Consider the following 21,614-nt stretch of genomic DNA (forward strand, 5'->3'; position numbering starts at 1 on the left):
CCGATGGCATTGTCGTTTAGGTCATTTGTCGCTTTCTAGGTTACAGCTTTTATTTCCTAGTTTTAAGTCTACTCCTAGGTTATAGTGTGAGGCTTGTGAGTTGGGGAAACATCACCGTGTGTCATTCCCATTTCGCTTTGTGTCTCATATTCCGTCTTTATTTTCTTTAGTCCACTCTAATGTATGGGGTCCTTGCAGAGTCAGTAATAGATTTGGGTTTCTGTATTTTGTGACTTTTGTGGATGATAATTCCTGCCTTACATGGCTTTACATGTTAAAGGACAAGTCTGAATTTTTACATGTATTTACAAAATTCCATAATAAAATAAAGACTCAGATTGGCATTCCTATTAAAATCTTTCGTTCTGATAATGCTTTAGAATATACTCAAACTGATATTTCTGATTTTTGTGATACTCATGGGATGATCCACCAAACTAGTTGTGCCTATACTCCACGACAAAATGGAGTCGTAGAGCGCAAAAATCCGCACCCTCTTGAGGTTGCCCAAGCCATGATGTTGCATGTGCATGTTCCTAAGCATTTTTGGTGTGATAGTGTCTTAACTGCATGTCATTTGATTAACCGCATCCATCTTCTATTTTGTCCGACAAATCTCCTTTCTTTGTTATGTTCCCTAATTTACCGAGTTTTCCTGTTCCTCCTCGGGTTTTTGGGTGTGTGTGCTTTGTTCACAATTTGCACATGCAAGTTGATAAGTTGTCTCCTAGATCTACTAAGTGTATTTTTTTTGGCAATTCTCGTACTCAGAAAGGGTATAAGTGTTATGACCCTACTACATATAGGAACTTTGTCAGTGCCGATGTGACCTTCTTTGAGGGTACTTCATTCTACCCTTCTCCCGTGCCCTCGTCTAGTGTAAAGTGGTCTTCTCCATCTCCTCCACCCATACCCTCCCTTATACCCTTCCCTGATGCTCCTGGTGCCAGTAACTCCCCTCCCCTACAGGTTTATCAACGCTGGAAGAAGATTGGACAGCCTAGTGGTGAGGTAATTACTCCAGATGCTTCACTCCTTCCACTACCGGCTTCCTCTGGTGAAGCTCCTCTTCCTCCTCTGTCTGATGACTTACCGATTACGCACAAGAAAGGTACTCGTTCTTGCACTTAGAAATCTATGGTTGTGTACCCTATTGATAAATTTGTATATTTATCTCATCTTCCCTCTCCTATCTATGGTCTAGCCCTATCTCTTTCCACTAACGCTATTCCCCGTACCCATACTGAGGCCCTCCGTATCCCTGGATGGAAGGCTACCATGGATGTAGAAATGGATGCTCTTTTGAGTCGTGGTACCTGGAGTCTGGTAGATTTACTTCCTGGTAAGGATCTAGTGAAGTGTCGTTGGGTGTACACTGTTAAGTATCATTCTGATGGCTCCATTGAGCGGTTGAAGGCCTATCTGGTTGCTAAGGGGTATACTCAGACTTATAGTGTTGATTACTTTGAGACCTTCTCCCCAGTTGCTAGACTAAATTCTGTTCATCTTCTTTTTTCTCTTGCTGTCAACTTTGATTGGCCCTTATTTCAGTTGGACATCAAGAATGTCTTCTTGTATAGTGATCTACAGAAAGAGATGTATATGGAGCAACCCCCGGGATATGTTGCTCAGGGGGAGAGTACAAGTCGTGTGTGTCGCTTACACAAGGCTATATATGGGTTGAAACAGTCTCCTCGGGCATGGTTTGACAAGTTCAATGTTACCATAGTTACTTATGGTTTTTCTCAGTGTTATTCTGATCATTCTGTGTTTGTTCATCGTAGAGGTGATAAGCTGATTGTCTTGGTTGTATATGTTGATGACATTATTTTGACTGATAATGATGAGGCAGGAATTTCTGAAGTTAAAGATCATCTCCAACACCATTTTCGGACAAAGGACCTAGGCCAACTTCATTATTTCCTTGGGATTGAGGTAATTCGCTACAAGAAAGTGATCAGTTTGTCTTAAAGGAAGTATGTGGTGGATCTTCTATCTGATACTTAGATGCTTGCATCCACACCTGTTGATATTCCTATGAATCCTCACCAAAAATTTGGTCTGGGTGATGGTGAACCCCTCCAGGATGTGCATCAGTATAGGAGTTTGATTAGCAAGTTGATTTACCTGACTATGACTAGTCCTGACATTTCTTATGTTGTTGGAGTTCTTAGTCAGTTTATGCAGTCTCCTCAGAAAGCCCATTGGGATGTTGTTGTTCATGTTCTTCGTTACCTAAAAGGTGCCCCTGGAAAAGGATTGATTTATCGACCTAATCGGCATATGGAACTAGTTGGCAACTCTGATGCAGATTGCGCTGGCTCTGCTAGTGATCAGAGATCTACTATTAGATACTGTACCTTTGTTGGAGGTAATCTTATTACGTGGTGCAGCAAGAAGCAAACTACTATTGCCCGGTCCAGTGCAGAGGCCGAGTACAGAGCTATGGCTCATACCACTGCTAAGTTGATGTGGCTGCGGTCGTTACTCTTGGAGTTGGGATTTCCAATGACCAAGCCTATGAAAATGTATTGTGACAACCAAGCTGCCGTTTATATTGCTAGTAATCCAGTCTTCCATGAGAAGAGCAAACACATAGAAGTGGACTACCATTTTGTTCGTGATGCTATTCTAAAGAGGCTGATTGAGATTCCGTTTGTTCCTTCCTCGGATCAGTTAGCTGACATGTTCACTAAGTCTTTGTTTGCCCCTACTTTTCGCAATGGTTGTACCAAACTGAGCATGGGTGATGTGTATGCTCCAGCTTGAGGGGGAGTGTTGAAGGTTGATGCTAATCCCTTATTGGGATTAGCGCTAACCTGAGGACCCGATAGGGGCCTTTTGGTCCTATCGGGTTCTTATTTTGCTTCTAGGGTTTTATCCTTATGGAGGAGCAGTCTTATAACTTTGTTTTATTGTTTTTAGGCTATTAATATAACAACATATTTGTTTTATTGTTTTTAGGCTATTAATATAACAACATAACCTGCGATCAGTCTCATACTGGACTGATCGCAGGCTGCTCTGTTTTCTGGACAGCTTTCGGTCTCTCTTCTCTTCTTCTTCTTCTCTTTTCTGGTCTCTGGTTTTGGTTATAAGGTTTTTATATTGCAACAAACTTCAAACTACAAGAGGAGCAAGAGTAAGGGGAATGTAACGTGTAAGTCAGGAAGGGGTAGTCTTGGAACTAAGTATAAAAAGGAAAATATCTGATAATGAATAAAGGTGAGGGTAATAGTGATTTAACTTTAAAAGCAATACCATGAAGAAGGGGAAGAGGTTATCCTCAACCTTCTATCAAAACATGGGCAGAAGGTTAGGAAGGAATTCCGATGGGATAACTCTGTCACTACAACACGATTCAATTTAAGATTTCAGTCAAACAACCCATCTTTCTAGAAGTATGAAGGCCAAAAGAAGTTTACCCCAAAGGTAAAGCAACAATCAAGAACCAACAACCAGAATCTGCTCCTGGAGGTAACTTGCAGAACCAATGGTGATCCCTGTTTTGATCCAAGGTTCAGGTCTCGATTTCGGGCTTGGTTTCAGTCAGGCCTGAAACCAGGAAATCTAGAGATCTAGCCGTTTTTTCAGCAAGTTTCAGGGTTGAGTTTCGGTGGCTATATGGTCAACTGACAACAACAACAACAACAACAAAAAACTCAGCCTTATCCCAACTTAATGGGGTCGGCCGCATGGATCCATACAAAACAAAGTAGGGAAAAAGGAAAACTAAACGGGGGGGGGAATGAAGGGATAAAAAGATGAGAGATGAAAAATAAGAGTAAGACGAAAGACGCACAGCCCAGCAAGTCAGGAGAATCTCAGCTAAATGGGGTCGACTACAAGGATCCTTCCCCTCCAATAGGCACTATTCGAGGTTATACTAAGTACAAGACCAAGAGTATGCATGTCATTCCTCACAACTTCTCCTACGGCAAACTTAGGTCTTGAACTTTGTCATCCAACCTATTTTAGGCCCTTCTTTCTAAACACAATGGAAACATTAGATTTCATGAAATCAAACCCAAAATGGTACTTTGACTTCGGACCCTAGGTTGGTAGTCTACGATGTATACAATCTCTACCCAAGGATATTCTACAAAGACTTTAGTACTACTAGAACACATATAATTCAAATAAAAGAACTTAAATAATCATTAGGAATTAAAACATCAAATTATAAACCATTTAATAAATTAAGCATCAAACATTGTTGAATCACATATATTAGAGTAAACAATAGTACAATAAAGGTGGACGACTCACCTTATTCCCATCCTAGAGTCCTAGACCCCTAATATTGGAACGGGTGGTGGGGCTGGATCATAACCACTATATTGTTGTTGATGGAGAATCAAGTTTTTATCCGATTAAATCACAAAAGCTGGGTAAGATTTTGTTGTTATTGAGCAGCAAGTCCTCCTGTTCCAAGCTTCTTTGGGTAAGATTTGGCAAAAAAGGGAGCAAATAAGAGATCGGGTTGTTTTCTTCACAAACAAGCCAAAACTAGTTGAGATAACCGAGACTGGATCGAAACTAGTTAAGATAGCCAAGATGCCGAAAATCTCAGTCAATATAGTGTATTATTTGCATCTTGTATGTCGTTTCATCTCGAGATATTTCAAAACTGAGAAATTTCCAAGATCTCGCCTTGATTTGATCTCACAGCAATGGATTGATCCAGACAATAAAACCCTGTAGAATTGGGACGCTTTAATAAAGTAATTCTAGCCCCCCAAAAATTGAGGTGAAAAGGCTTGTGGCGAAGGAGATCACTCGGACAATACGACAGAGCATAAGCCAGCTACATTTTTTTTAATCTTTCTTGCCTGCTCGAAGCCGCGTTCTTGAGCCGAAGATGAATGGGGCTAAGCGATCTGACGAAGCTGTAGGATGTAAATATGCATCGGTAGGGAGTGTTCCGCCTTAGAAGGAAGCACCTGCACGAGCAGGTGTGGATGAAGCGGAAGCGAGAATGTTGCCATGAGTAACGCAAATATTGGTGAGAATCCAATGCCTCGAAAACATAAGGGTTCCTCTGCAAGGTTCACATTTGATCTACACTCAGTCCCATTTCGCTTTTTGTCAAGGTGGGAATGTGGCGCAGCAGTAAAAGGTCCCTCCTTTATCCATTCCCTATGGAAAATGAATAGTTGAGGCCCCGTAGGAGTAGAGAAGGACTAATTATATTTTTCATAAAGGTTAGACCTAGCCCAACCTTGCCTAAATGGATTAATAGCAAGGAAATGTGGTTTTTTTCCTGGGCAGGGAACCAGTTCCATCTTCCTTTCATTTGTCAACCCCCTTCATCCAAAAGTGCTTTTAGTAATTCTGGTCTATGAGTTCTTTCTTCTCCCGCAGTCTCCTTCACCGCAATGATTCTTGGAAAATAATCCTCTGTTTTTAAAAAACAGAGGATTTTGATCCATGATTCTTCCCCGTTCAAGAAGAATTGTTTTCGTGATCGAGTTACAAAGTAAAAGTGGCAGGCAAAAATGAGGGGCCTAGCCTTCGTAAGGCCGCATCTGAGAAGGAGAGTTGATTCCTTTGGGTAATTCTTTGGACTGCAATCTACCGCCCAGAACAGGGTATTCACAGAATCACAGGTAAGGGAAAATAAACAGCAAGAAAAAAAAAAAAGAAGAAGAAGAAGAAGAGGGAAAGAAGGGCATCGCAGGGGAAGGGAGAGAAGAAGAGATAAGAGAGAGGGGAAGGGCCCTGCCACAAACACACTCACATGTAATGCTGGAACCAACACAGTATTTCATTTCATTTGCTTCAATTTCGGTCCCAGAATCCACCATGCTACAAGCCAATAAATAAGTAAAGCTCCAACAAGAAGTAGGAGCTACTCTAGAACAAGGAAATTAAAATATTGAAAATATCCCCTATGGTAATGTACCCAACCTTCTAAAACAATGAGAATAAACTAAGAATTACATGGAAATAAATCTCCTTGTAGCTGTAGCCTACCAACCCTTCCCAGACCAGAAAACTGATTTAGGACGAGTTCTTGGCTTAGGCCTCCAAAAGGGATCGTTCCAGACCAGCCAGGCCAAGGCAACTGCATCAATACCTCCCCCCACCCCTTCAACAAAAAAAAGAGAGAAATAAATTTGTTGCTCCAACCATAGTTTTTAAGGCGGAAAGGCGACGGAGGCGTCTGAGGATCTTTCGGAGCGCCTTAGCTATAAGGCCGGCGTAAAGCGTCGCCTTATTGACTAAAGCGTTCCTATGTAATTTTTTTATAAAACCAATCTATTTGGCTCAAATCCTAGTTGAATCTTCTTACTCATATGTTAAATAAATATTAAAGGTTCATATTCATCCCAATGTAAGATATTCATCAAGAAAATAAATCAATAAAGTGAACAAACTAAGTTCATCTTCATCAATCATCAATCATCATAACATATTAACATATAATATAAATACATAATTACGAAACAAAATTATAAATATAAATAAAAGAAGACATAAAAAATATAAGTATTTATTATACTTACCTCTATGATGTCAAAATGAGTGCCTAAGCCCTAAGGTCATTCACTATATTTCTACTCCTGTCAAAGAAGAATGAAGCTCACCGCTGCCGGAGCAAAATGGTCGCCTAGATCAGTGGTTCTTCCTTGTTCCTTGATTCCTTCTCAAAGCCCTTTCTTAAAACCTTGACAAAATCCAAACCTTGTTTGTGAATCGTGTTTTTGTTTTGTTTGTTTTGGTTATTTTTTGTGGAGTAAAGTTGATCCCATACATCTCAAGTGTTAACAAAATCACACACTTACCAATAAAAAATCTATATATGGAATCTTCATCAAGTAATTTTAAAATGTGTTAAAAAAAAAAAAACCATAAGGCGCCACTTCACGTAAGGCGGAGCACTGCCTTACCATCTCTAGACCGCATCAGAGCCAAAGCGCTAGTAAGGCGACGCCTTAGCAGCGCCTTAAAAATTATGGCTCCAACCTGAATGAACAAGTTCACAAATCAACCTGTGGCTGCCTTGCTGGTACCCAGAATATCAGAATACAAGCATAAATGACCATACATAAATAGCAGAATATACAGGGGCTTATAATAATAATGGGAGCAGCACACTGGACAGACAGTCCAGTCAAAATTGATTAGATGGGTCCAAAATCTGCCATGTGGCTATTTAGGTAGCAATCACGAAAGGTCCACGAGAAACACAACCTATATTCATGTGGCAAGTTTCAGTTCAAAAGCATTCGGCACATATCAAATTGAAATCCCTTTACTTCAGTAAGTCAAAGTTATAACATACAAAATTACAAGGGAAAAAGTGTTAAACAAGGCCAGGACATACAATTCCCATTACAATTTTTGAAACATGTGCATGTGGTGCACATACATGCATGCGTGTGTTTCTGTGTGTGTGTGTGTGTGTGTGTGTGAGAGAGAGAGAGCAGTTCTGCAGTCCCCAAGTTAAAAAACCATGGCTGATCGCAAGAGAAATTCATTACTTTTGCATAGCATGCAGACTGTATCCAACTCAGCCAGTTACTGAGCTTCATGTTTGACTTATTTCCAGAACCCACAGATTTGGGGAAAGAGAAGCACATCAGAAGTCAACTTTCCACAGCTTCCATAGATGCAAGGTTCAGCAAAATAAAGAATGGCATAAATTCCTCAAGAAAGATGAAGCGAGAAAATTATCAAGAACTTGAACTTGAAAGATCTAGAAAGAAAGGGGAAATATCAAGAAATAGATATACATCTGAATGCCATATCATCTGTAACTGCATCACTAATGAAATGAATATAAGTTTTATTTTTGCCGATCAGGAAAAAAAGGAGGAAGATTATCAAGAAATTCAATAAGAGAGAGAGGAGAAATGCCCAACAGACCTTGTATAGAGATGCTGCAGACTCTGATTGCACTGTTTGGATTGGTACATGGCCTAGTGAATGAAAGGCATCCAAGGCATCTAAGGTTAGTTCCCACCCACAAAGGGCTACAGCAACAGCACTAGAACTGGAACCATCACTGGAACAGCCAGCAGCAGCTACATTTCCGTTCACCCAAGGGCAGAAATGATTATGATGCTTAATTGGATCAAATTCTACAGCTTCTTCATAGTTGCTTTCCCCATTAGGAGGCCCTGAATAAGTCTCACATTGATAATGTGTAAGCAAGAGAAAAAAAGAAAGGATAGGAAAAGAACAAAACTACAATAGATAAAGATATGGATGCTAAATACAATATCAAGTCCCAATATTTCCTTCTCGTTAAAATAAGCTATGAAGAATATTCTCAGAGGTCATAATAGGACTCGTTGACCAGATAAGGCAACATGAAAGAACCATTGAAGCCAAAGGATGTCCCACACTCCCACTCCAAGCTATAATGTTCTTTTCCCCGATACAAGCTGTCACATGGGTGTGGGTGTACCACAGTGATGAATACGAGTTATTAGTCCTTTCTGTTAAGTCACTATTTTGGCAAATTTCGTCCTAGCCATTGAAAAAACTAAGTTTTTTTTAACTATTTTAGTAGGTTGTGATATACTCTTTTGGTAGATCTTCACAACTACTTTTAAAATATACGGGTTTCTAACATTTTGGGCTAGTCTTTTGTCATCATAAATCCTAAGAAAAACAATGAAGGTTTCTAACTTTTAGTCATATGCCACTGCTCTCTTAATCAAATCCAAGTTATATAATGAGTTAATTGTGAAGTAACTTCCATTTTTTTCCATAAGAGTCCAACAGAGTTCATGGGTTTGACTTTGAGTATGATCAGGCGTGGGCCCCAGGCAGTCCAGCTGAGGCCACAGAGAATGAGCCTCTCATATGGTAGTTCGATGGTCAAACTATTTATTCCCAAAACAGCATACCTTTCTTCAAATTTCATTTTTTTCTAGTTGTGAGTTTTTAGGGGTATTTTAGTCGAGTCGATATCACTTATGTACTGTTTAGGTTGAGCGCAGCGTAGAGGGGGTATTCCTGTCCCTGCTTAATTATTTGAATAATATATATGGAGGAACTAACCTGCGACAGAATAGTCTGGTCTGAGCCGCAGGTTAGCTCCTTTCTTCTCTCTTCTCCTTCTCTTCTTCTTTTCTCCTTCTTCCATTGGTTTGATTACAAGATTATGGAATTGTAACATGGTATTAGAGCCTCTGCGATCACACCTAGGGTTCATCAATCCATCTCTGCTGATTTCTCTCTTCCGCTGAACCTCTCTGGTGTGCAGTCGCCTACTGTTGCAACAGCTATGGATTAAATCACCCCTTTCTCATTGACGGAGTGTTTGGTTCTTATATGGATCGCAAAATTATGCTGCTGAACTGAAGATTGATGACTTTTGCTGCCACCCACCTTCAGCCCAAAATCAATTATTTCCAAGTTCTTTCCTGTCTCATCGATTTTTTGTCCCTGTGGTTCTGGTAATTGTTTGACGATGCCTATGTGTTAGAATATGGATTAGTGTGCCACAGGGGCACATTGACGTTTTTCCCCTCCACCATCCCTAATTAGAGTGGGGCAGCTGGATGGTGGGGTATAATTGTAAATGTTTTATTTATTTTGTTTTGTACTCCTATCATGACTATAATGATAGCCGCGACTCCTATCATGACTCTATCATGATTTTATAAAATTTATATTATAAATAGGGGACTTGTGTGATCAGTTAAAGACACAAGCATTCTCCCTTTCTTTTTGTTAACATGGTATCAGAGCCTAATTTATGATCTAGGTTTTTAGTTTCTAAGCAGACCTTCACCTTCCCTTCCATTACCTTTGTTAGCCTCCATCTTATCCTACCTTGGTCTTATTAACCTACCATAGGGCAGCACTAATGAGGTGATTCCTATGAATCTAGTGGTTGTCCTATACCCTACCTCATGAACTAAAACATCAAAAACCCTTTTTAGAAAATTTGGGTTCTTCACCCTTTGCGATTTTTTATTCTTCTATTTTATGGAATGTGGTTTCTGTTGGTGTATGATGTCTTGTATTCCATCGCAATTTAATCCAGGGAGTACTGGTGCAGGTGCCTCGACAGGACAGAACGGCGGTCCTACTCGAATTTTTTATTTGAGGGCAGTTTTGTTCCTCCTGAATTAGGGTTTTCCGCTATATATTTGTAGCGAGGTTTTCTTTTTCTGTATTGCAAGCAATACTGAGAGGTGTGAGGACAAGCACTATAACCCTATTCTCCATTGATAGTGAAGCAGAACCTCATCTCACCGAGGACGTAGGCAATCTTGCTGAACCTCGTAAACTTGTGTGCATTGTTTGTCCTTATTTTCCATTATCTTCTGCATCGTTTTAGGGTTGTGTTTCTACAATTTCTTCCTCTTTAAGGAACACATCTCTACCTTTTGAAGATCAAATACAGCTACCCGGAAGGACTCAACATTATCCACGAGATCAAGACCTACACAAATCGATTCATGCAAAGAAAAAAAAAAAGGGTTTTCCTCTCAAACCCTGACAAAATCGATTTTTGTGACTCCCTCCTCATAATTGGCTGGATTTTTCAAGAGATCATCATCACCATTACAGAGGAGATCGACCAGACTTGTGGCCCCAACTGCCATGTCTCTGTATCAAATCTCCCATCTTCTTTGATAATTAGGGTTTCCTCCCAAAACCCTAATTCTCTTATCTCAACAGTTCTTCATCAAATCTGATATTATTTAGAGTACCTCACTACCCTTACTAGGCAATTCGATCCAAGTATAGACACTTTCTGATGGTTGATTTGAAGATTTGGTATTTCTCTTTCTCATTGTCGATTTTTTTACTAGTTCAATCATATCTGAAGTAACTATTGTGACCACTGGGTCGGATGGACAAAGTCACAATGACTACATGCCATTTGGGACTAGCTCTGTGAAATTGGACGAAATTAATTACCTCGCCTAGTCCAAATCTACATATCTTACCATTGCTGGTAGAGGTCTCACTAAACCCATTACGGGGAAATTGAAGAAACCCTCTGATGAGGGTACCCCACCAGATAAATGGGTCACTAATGACTCCTTGGTAATGTCTTGATTGGTTCTATTCATCAATTTATTTCTCGAGGATTTTTACTATTAGATACTGCCTCTCATATTTGGGCTATTGCCAAAGAAACTTATGGGCAACTAGGAAATGATGCTCAGGTATTTGAACTTCACAAGAAGGTTCGTACCACTACCCAGCAAGAACTTTCTATGTCCAAATATTATGCAGAACTTCTAGCTCTATGGTATGAACTAGACCATTATGCAAATTATCATCCCAAAAATGCTAAAGACAGTACTGCATACACCGAACATGTGGACAAAATTAGGGTGTATGATTTCTTGGCAAGCTTAAATGTCGAGTATGATCAGATTCATGTTCAGATACTTAGAAAATCTCCCTTCCCTACTCTGGAATAGTTCTTTGCTACAGTTTATACGGAGGAATGCTGCCATATCTTGATGCTACATACTCCTACTTAAGGGTATATGGTATGGTTCGGTTCGATTCGGTTCACATTTGGTTGAAACCAAAACCGAACCATTTACTAAATGGTTGCACTTTCTGAAACCAGAACCATTTAGTAAATGGTTTCGATTTCACGGTTTATAAACGGTGCCGATTTCACGGTTTTAAACGGTTTTGATCGTTGTTTAATCCATACAGTTTCTAAACGGTTAGCAATCAATTTGCTAGTTTATTCGTATGTTTACTGAAATTTGCTTTTGTTGATAAACGCTTCAATCCGGTATCAAATTAAATGAGGCATTACACAAGCAAGGATTTAACTACATGATATGAGTAAATCATTGAATAGGCTATTGGGCAGCCTCTATGGTCCTTAATTCTTCCCTAAATTAAACTCATCTTATTTTGTTATAACAACCAACCAACTAAGCAAAAGGAAATATTACTAGGAGTGAAATACAAAGAAAGTTGCTAATGAACACTTGTCGTTAGTGTTCTAAAGTTAAAGAGCATGAGGCACTAAAAACCCATCAGTTAACCCCTTATTCTATTAAATCGCTATACAGGTTAAACGGGTCAGTTTTGACTATGGAAACAGTTCGGTTTCACGGTATCAATTTGGTTTGAAACTGACGGGTTAAACAGTTAAAACTGAATCGACCCATTTAGCCAATCAATCTTAAATTTGAAACCAAAACCGAGCCATTTACTAAACGGTTTAGCGGTTTTGGTGTAACAGATCGGTTCGATTTCGATAAACGGTTTCGGCTTCAAATTCACATCCTTACTCCTACTACTAAAAAATCAGCTCTACAGACTGGATCCACTATTACCTCTGAAGGAGCAAATAGAACTAGTGATTCTACCAAGGAGATTGTTAAATGTAAACCTGCTAATTTTGAGGCAAAGCATGCTCAGGGTCGATCCAAAACTAAAGTTCATCAGGCTAAGACTGTGGACACTCCTAGCTTTCAGACGTATGCTTAAGGCTTCCAATTCTTCAACTCCTGCCAATTCAATCCCTTCAAGTTCCAATTTTGCTCACTCAGGTATTTCATTTGGTGGCTATTGTGCATCAGTCATCTTCACTCCCTGGATCATTGACTCCGGTGCCACTAATCACATGACTGATTCCTCCAGTTTATTTCACCAATATTCATCCACCTCATGCAGAGATAAAGTTAGGGTAGCAGATGGCGCCCTATCATCTGTCTCCGAAAAGAGTTCTTATCAAGTGTTCTTCTATACATCTGTCTTCAGTTTTACATATCCCTAATTTGACTACTAATTTGCTATCCATTAGTAGTCTTAGTAAAGACCTAAACGGTAAAGTAACCTCAAAGTACAAAGTGTATCTTTCTGGGTTACTCTCCTACACAGAAAGGATACAAGTGTTATACCATCCTCCTACCCGGCGTACAATAGTAACGATGGATGTTGTGTTTCATAAATCTGTTGGTTACTATTCATCGTCACCTCTTCAGGGAGAGTCTGGAGTTATTAGTGAAGAAGAGATGACTCTGAATCTACTTATTCCACTAGTATACCCATCATCATCACCTAAGGATCCTCATGCTCATAGTTTTTAAGGCGCTGCTACGGCGTCGCCTTACCAGAACCTTGGCGCTGATGCTGTCTAGAGATAATAAGGCAGTGCTCTGCCTTACGTGAAGTGGCGCCTTATGGTTTTTTTTTATTTAAACACATTTTAAAATTATTTAATGAAGATTCCAAATATAGATTTTTTATTGGTAAGTGAATGATTTTGTTAACACTTGAGATGTATGGGATCAGCTTTACTCCACCAAAAATAACCAAAACAAACAAAACAAAAACACAATTCACAAACAGTGTTTGGATTTTGTCAAGGGTTTTAAGAAAGGGCTTTGAGAAGAAATCAAGGAACAAGGAAGAACCACTGATCTAGACGACCATTTTGCTCCGGCAGCGGTGAGCTTCATTCTTCTTTGACAGGAGTAGAAATATAGTGGATGACCTTAGGGCTTAGGCACTCATGTTGGCATCATAGAGGTAAGTATAATAAATACTTATATTTTTTATGCCTTCTTTTCTTTATATTTATAATTTTGTTTCATAATTATGTATTTATATTATATGTTAATATGTTATGATGATTGATGATTGATGAAGATGAACTTAGTTTATTCACTTTATTGATTTGTTTTCTTGATGAATATCTTACATTGGTATGAATATGAACTTTTAATATTTATTTAACATATGAGTAATAAGATTCAACTAGGTTTTGAGCCAAATTGATTGGTTTTATAAAAAAAATACACAGGAATGTTTTAATCAATAAGGCGACGCTTTATGCCCGCCTTATCCCTAAGGTGCTCTGAAAGACCCTCAAACGCCTCCGTCGCCTTACCGCCTTAAAAACTATGCTCATGCTCCACAAGATAATTAAGGGGCAGAACCTATTCTTCCAACTCAAGTGGAGATGACTACAGTTCAGAGAACCATTGGTGAATTCTAGAGATAAATTTATGACTCCACTCTTCAAGTTTATAGTAGGGGGGACACACCAAAAATAAGCAACTTTAGACCATCACCACTATTACAGCACCTTTACACATCCCTTCGCCAGCACTGGGTCCCGAATCGACTGAGCCTCACACTTCAGGTATAATCTCTCCTAATCAACCTATTGCCCTCATAAAAGGCACTAGGACCTGTACTCAACACCCTATATCTCATGTTGTTTCATATGATTCCCTTTCTCCCTCCGATCATGCATTTGTGTCTGCTTCTTCTTCTACTTGTGTCCCTAAGAATTGGCAGGAAGCTCTTGTTTAAAAAAAAAATGGGAAGGTTGCAATAGAGGAAGAAATGGATGCCTCAAAAAGGAATGCTACATTGGAACTTGTGGCTCTTCCACCTAGGAAAAGACATGTTGGCTGCAAGTGGGTGTTTGTGGTAAAACAAAAGATCGATGGTTCTGTTGACAGATACAAGGCAAGACTTGTCGCTAAAGGGTTCACTCAGACTTATAGAATCGACAACCAGAAGACATTTGCACCAGTTGCCAAGTTGACCTCTATGTGAGTGTTACTCTCATGTGCTGTGAACTAGGATGGGAACTCTAACAAGTTAATGTAAATAATGCTTTCCCCCATGGGGAGCTCGATGAAGAAGTTTATATGGAAATTCCACCAGTTTTCTTTAGCACAATAACTCAAGGCAAGGTCTGTAAGTTGAAACGTGCTCTCTATGGTTTGAAGCAATCGCCTAGTGCCTGGTTTCAAAGAATTCACAAGGCTATGACATATATGGGTTATAAGCAGAGTAATGTTGACCACACAATGTTCATAAAGAGGTCTAGTAAAAAAGTTATTATACTCATTGTCTATGTGGATGACATCGTGGTAATAGGAAAGGTTCGAAATCTCGGCGAGATCTGGGTGAGTTGGTGTATTTTTATTTTTTTTGACTCAGTTGACTATTTCAGTGGTCAAACGGTCATATTATGACGTTAAACTTGGTGGATAGCTTGTTTTAAGGTTAATAAACATGCTTAGAACTCAAATTTGCAAAACTATAAAAGCATGACAATGTTTTAAAGTTGCACTTTTGTTTAGAAACAATCATTGAACTGCTCTGGCAAAAAAAATTAAATTCGCTCTGATAGAGTCGTAAATCAGCTCATGGTGAGTAACATATATATAATTGAGTTCTATCAAAGCAATATTTACCATAAAAAGATACAATTTAGTTTGATGGAAAATGCATTTTTAAATCAAAAAAACTATGAACCCAAACAAAATTTCGACTTGGTGAGGTCATAGATAGGCCTCTAGTGTCTAACATATAAAAAATCTAGCCCTACCAACATGTATTTATGTTACTATTTAAAAAAATATAGTTTTAGGGATAGTGGTTTACCTTTCCAAAGCTTGAAATGTGTAGATCTTCAAGTTGGAGTGATCTTTAAGGCAATAGATGTGATGATGTAGCTAATGAGTGGGCAATAGAGAGATTTTGTGTTCAAATGCAAGAAGCCGAAATTTCACCGAAACAGACGAGTTGGAGTCGAAATTTCGACTCCCCCAAACGAAATGATGTATTTATAGGCTTAGGTTGGTGTCATTTCGGTATCTCACCGAAAAGATACCGAAATTTCGAGCGAGATACCGAAATATCGACCGAGTTGATGTCCTTTTAGCAATTCATAGGACATCTCGTCTCGGCCAAAAAAAATCTTGAAATTATGCCGAGATCTCCACGAGATTTTGAACCATGGTAACAGGAAATGATAGCACTGAGATTGATCATCTCAAAGGTTTTCTGGGCAAAGAATTTAAGATAAAAGATCTTAGAAAGTTAAGGTACATTCTTGGATTTGAAGTTGCCATATCCTCATAAGGCATCTTTCTCTCTCAAAGGAAGAACATCCTTGATCTGCTGTCCGAGACAGGTATGTTGGGTTATCATCCTTCTGATATTCCTATGGAAGCTAGTAGCCAGCTTAAGGAAAAGGAGGGTGACCCAGTTGACAAAGGCCGCTACCAATGGTTGGTAGGAAAACTGATATATCTCTCACATACGCGACTGGCATTGTTGTGGCTGTAAGTTTAGTCAGTCAGTTTATGCATGATCCCTATTCCTCTCATATGGAAGTTGTTATGCATATCTTACGATACTTGTAGTCAGCTCTTGGAAAAGGGATCCTCTTATCTCCTTATGATCACCTCCGAGTTGAAGCTTATACAGATTGCTGACAGAAAGTTTATCTTTGGTTATTGTACCTTTCTAGGAGAAAATCTTGTCACTTGGCACAACAAAAAGTAAAATGTGGTGGCTAGATCTAGTGCTGAAGCAAAATTTTGTGCCATGGCACTAGGGATTTGTGAGTTATCATGGTTGCGTACACTTTTGGATGATATTGGTGTACGTGTTCATCTTCCTATGATGCTTTACTGTGATAACAAGGCTGCCATCAGTATTGCTCATAATCCAGTACAACATGACCGAACCAGCCGGTCGAATGGTTGTCCTATAAAACTTCCCTTAGTTTTAAAGGAATACGAAGATCACACAATACTCTAGACACACCTCTCCACTTCATCTATTCTATTTTAATTCTTTGTGAAACCTCATCCTCTATATTACCTTCTTTATTTATGATTAAGGCTAGATACCTAAACTAATCACTTTGCAGAACCTCTCTCTCATCAATTTTCACCACTTCATTATCCGTCCTCAATACCATATACTCCATCTTCATTCAACTTATCATGAGATTATCTAAATCAATCCTGCATCTACATTCTTCTTCGGCTTAAACAGATTTGATTTCCATCATTAGGTAAATCAGCCAGTGAAGCATTGGACTTGAAGATTAAATAACATTTTGAAGGAGTAGCATTTCTTGATAAAAACTTTGGAAGAGTGTTTCGACGAAAACCTCAGCTATAAATGTTCATCATATCACAATTGTAGGAAATTAAACAAAAACCTACTCTCTACCAATTAAGAAAGTCACAAAGATGTTATCAGGAATAGCAGTGCCACTTTACAATCAATTAATGAAGTTGAAAGAGGGGCTCAATAATTTTTTTTTTTTAAATTACTCAAAATAATGCACCGTAGCTTTAAGGGAAATGGAAATAGTGATGCTAACGTTACTTCACTCACCTATCCCATTTGCAGAAACATAGTTAGATTCAAGGAATGTGCAGTCATCAGCCAGTGATGCCTTGCCAGCCTGCGTCACTTCTCCCTTGGATGCTTCATAACCCGAATATACAACAGCATTGCAAGAAAGAGAATGATGAGCACTGGTCTCCTGGGCCACGAGATGACTTTGACTATTCTTCTCACCACTTTCAACAGATTCAGCCTTGGCCGAACCATCAATTTTTGAACCACTATCTGCCCTTCCTACAGAACGGGACATCATCTCTTGACTGTCCCCATGAGGATACTCCCTCTCCGTTTCCCCAGGAACAAACTCATCCATTAGGCCAGGATCTGGAGCAGATTCACTTATTTGGCCCTCATTTTCTGTGACTTCAGCTATCGGTTCAGCATCACCAACAACACTCCCCGGTCTATGGACAGAAACATCAGTCCCATGAATTTCAGCTTCATGACTAGCACCCATACCAACACTTCCACCACTTATCCCAAAGCTAAAGCCATCCCTAGCATGAGCAGTCACAGTTTCTGTGTTCAAAATTTCTTCACCATCATTTGTGCTACTGACACCCATTTCGCCAGCACCTCTTTCAGCACCTGGTTGGAAACAAGTGCTTTGTTGTGCTTGATTACTATAGTTCAACTCCGATGCATCATTCATATCTGGAGTCTTGTATGTAGTTGGAGATGGCACATCATCAACATCACCCGGATAATTTTCAACACTTTCCATAGAATCATCATCTGCACTATGACAAATTGTATCCATAGCGACAACAGAGGATGCACGTGCAGAGTCTTTAGTAGACGTGCGGCCAATAACATGTTCATTCACTCGTTGCAACGCATCAATTCTATTGGCATCAGCATCTATGTCAAAACCCGTCCAATGACTAGGACCAGCACCAGATGAACGTTTACTATGTGAGGAATGGTGCATATCAAAGATGTCCAAGTCACGTCCACGCTTTGAAGGCCCAGCTGAATACTGTCTACCATCATTAACTTCATCACCATCACGGTCTATGACAGTTCCTTCTATGCTATCAGCCTGTTGCACCCTCAAATGCGGCCTGTCAACCGTGCTCCCACCTTCTTCTAAGCTCCGTTTCCGAGTGATTGGGCCATGTGACTCATACGAAGCTGCACGATCACCAACTTCACTACCTGAAGGTTGTCCAATCATTAGATCCCTTCCCATATCTGCTTCCTGAAACCTTTGAGGCATCAATGCAATGCCCAACTGCGTAGATGGCAATCCTCCTGCCATGGTAAGATTTAAATCAACACCAGCATTTGACAATGATTTCCCATCATCTGTTGTTGCTGCTTCATCACGACCCTCAGTCTGTTCTTTCTCCATACCATCAGCAGCAACCCATCCATTAATTCCACTGGCTGCGCTTATTCCTCGTGTCAATGCCATTTTTTTGCTTGTTTCAGGAATTTCAATGTTGTTGGGAGAAAAACGAGCAGGCCGAGGTACAGTTATGAAATCCCAGATTCTGACAGTAGCACCACATAAGCTACAATCTAACAAAGGTGACCTAGATTCACATTGATACTCTGGCATAGACATCTTTTTCTTTCCAGTGTCTATTTTAGCTGAAGCAGAAATTGCATTCTTGCATGGTCCAGGACCCTGTGAAGGATAAGTTTGGTCCCTGGTGGGGCCAGAAGAGCATCCATTTCTAGCTGATTGAGCAGAATGCTCTTCACAGTCTTGCACATTGGGAAGCCATCTAGGCTCCCATCCACAAAGACTAACCAACTTCTGTGCCTGTCAAAGAAAGATTAGATGAAAGAACAATTAGTTCACATGAACACAACTGAGCACTACACAATCAAGGAAACTAATAAGCATATATCCCAGGGTTTCTGACTGATCTGATCCAAGCAACAAAGGTCATAATCCCAGCCCAAAGGCCCATAGCCACCCTATTATTAAATGCACAGAACCAAGCGCACCCAACTATTATCAGGCAGGTTCTGTCAGATAAATGATATGGAAAACGAAATTAACTACTGACCAGCCCATTTTAGAAGGCCTCTTCTATTATTTTGTCAACATGGCTTACATAGTTACATGTAATAATCAAATTTTATACATGAAAAATAAAATTAAAAGGCTCATAAAGAAAAAAAAAATCCATCTAACATATGGTGAACCTGTTGAATAAATCTACAAGGTTCTTGACAAAGGTTGACCAAGAAAATAATGGCCTTGTTTAGTGACAGTCAAATAACCATGTTTACTAAGATGTTAAAAAAGTATTTATAAAAATAAGAAGACGTAAAATTTAAATCAAATTTATAGAATCCCTTCCATCCAACCCGACATCTAAACTTTTAACTGGATAGTTCCAGGAGGCTAATAGGCAGTACAAAAATCTAAAAATCTCATTCCACTACTCCAAGCCAAACCTAGTGAATCCAACAATGGCTGGCATCTACAACCCACACATAGACCAAAAATTAGAAAGCAAGGTATGGGCAAGCAGGTATGGCAAGCTAAGCCAGTAACTGCCACATAGCCCACAACTGACCATTAGCAATTTACAGCTTAAGTAATTGTTTCTAATTATCTTACGTGAGTATATTCACACGGCGCCTCATCTCGGGAGGATTCTGCACCTGCAATGCTCTCCGCTTTAAAACCCAACTCTCCAGCAGTAAAAGTTTGCAACTGGGATAGGAAACGATCAATTTGTAGGCCTCGTGACACCCGCATCTGATCAATTGCAGATGCAGCTACAACAGGAAGAGAAAGAAACTGCAGGAGTCCATCACATCGATCCTTATGACCACCAACAAGAGCTCTTGGAGGAGTTGGAGGAAACTGCACCAAACTTTCTGCACAACTATTTCCTCTCCAAGGACAACTGACTTTGTGCCCAGTATCAAGTTGCTTAGCAAAGGTTTCACCAGCATCATCAACTTCAACGAAAACAGATGAGAACTGACAAATATAAGTGCTCAGCAAGCTGATGCCACCACTGATATCAAATTTATTGCTCGAAAAACAAGGAGGCAAGGTAATGAGACCTCAATGCCGATTGTTGCCAAACAGAATCTATGGAATTATAAAAGGAAAAGGCACCACATAGTTTATGAAACCCATCAAGGCATTCCAATTAGATCATTTGGCATCCAAAGATTATCAAAATGAAAAGCTTCTACCGTCAATCACTACCTAAAGCATTCATTATGATTTTTGAATATCAGTTCAGTGACTTCAGTCAAATATAACAGGTTTTCATGCCACCAGGTAAAACTGCAGGGGCCACAACTTAACGTCATAAACATTAAACAGTTCAAGTATCATGGCAAGTAAAAACTATTATAGGACAATAAAGACATCAAAACATATAGAGAAAATTCCTAATCATTTCCCATAGTGTTTTATAGCAGCTATATTATTAAAAAAAAAATCCCAATTACATAGCAGTCAAGCATGAAAATCAAGACCAAATGGATAGATAGAGGACATCTCTAATAACCACATATAAAGTTTCAGTCCATACATCAATTAAAAGGCCCACAATGTAGTTGACTCAATTTATTTTAAAAAGAATAAGATATTATTTTAGCTTAAACCAGAATTTTCAATGAAATAAATGCTGAATTCTTAGATCAAAATAGCCAGAGAAAGATATTTGCTTTTGCAGCACTGAACCAAAATTTCCCACATGACTAGAGGAAGCTGGGCCTTTTACTAGGTGCCCCCTAAGCTGCCATGGGCCAGATATAGCACCCTTCTGGCTAAATTATGCAGGGCTTTCAGTTCCATGCCAGTCCGACTAAACCTTGGTGGAAGAAGTTGAAGAAAAGGGAGATCACTATAGCGTGTGTCATAATCATTAACAGTTAATAACAATAAAGATGAACCACACCATTTTGAAAATAAAATTAAAGACTACAACAATATAAGTCCTACAGCAATAGCATTTCCCAGACCACTAAACCCTGAACATTTTCTTTTCCCTTTTTTCAGGTCATTCAGTTCACTCAATAGTTTTCCACAGAATCTAGCAAAACATTGAGCCAACAACTAGGAATGCTTAATCAGAGAAATTCTAAAGCTTCCTCAAAATTTAGATTCTTGCAGAACAAGTCTTCCAAGTCCAGTATAACATTTTAGATTACCCACATAATTCTGACGTATTTATGCCAAAAACAGTACAAACTGTGTTACAGATAGATTGAATCCCATGGCACTGAACCAAAGATGCAACAAAGATCTTAAGAAGAATATGGACATAGAAAAAGCATTCTAGTGAATAAGCCAGCCCAGAAAATAGCAACTCAGACACATACTTTCAGAGAGTGTCCAGGAGGTTGATAAAACAAAACTCAGGCATGCTCCACATGCCTCACAATCAATTTTATCGGCATCAACATTCACCCAGCCTCTTCGGGCACAGGCCAACGAATTAGCAACCTGCAAGGAGTTACAGAAAACAGAAAAACAAACCACAAGGAATTACAGAGAGGCAAAGTGA

At 39.4% G+C, this 21,614-nt stretch overlaps 1 protein-coding gene across 4 annotated transcripts in view; it reads right to left on the reverse strand.

The window, feature by feature from the left end:
- Nucleotides 1-21,614, reverse strand: part of LOC122093782 — a 50,428-nt gene that overhangs the window by 13,972 nt on the left and 14,842 nt on the right. For 2 of the 4 annotated variants that reach the window (XM_042664259.1, XM_042664258.1), the window contains exons 3-7: nt 21,430-21,553; nt 19,703-20,049; nt 17,110-18,892; nt 7,873-8,126; nt 6,894-6,969 (exon numbers count right to left, since the gene is read on the reverse strand). In XM_042664259.1, coding sequence (XP_042520193.1) covers nt 6,894-6,969; nt 7,873-8,126; nt 17,110-18,892; nt 19,703-20,049; nt 21,430-21,553 — 2,584 coding nt within the window. The remainder of the gene's footprint in view (nt 1-6,893; nt 6,970-7,872; nt 8,127-17,109; nt 18,893-19,702; nt 20,050-21,429; nt 21,554-21,614) is intronic. The other 2 variants (XM_042664262.1, XM_042664260.1) reach the window with 1 other exon arrangement.

The sequence above is a fragment of the Macadamia integrifolia genome, chromosome 11 (genome assembly GCF_013358625.1).
Source record: "Macadamia integrifolia cultivar HAES 741 chromosome 11, SCU_Mint_v3, whole genome shotgun sequence".
Lineage (NCBI taxonomy): Eukaryota > Viridiplantae > Streptophyta > Magnoliopsida > Proteales > Proteaceae > Macadamia > Macadamia integrifolia.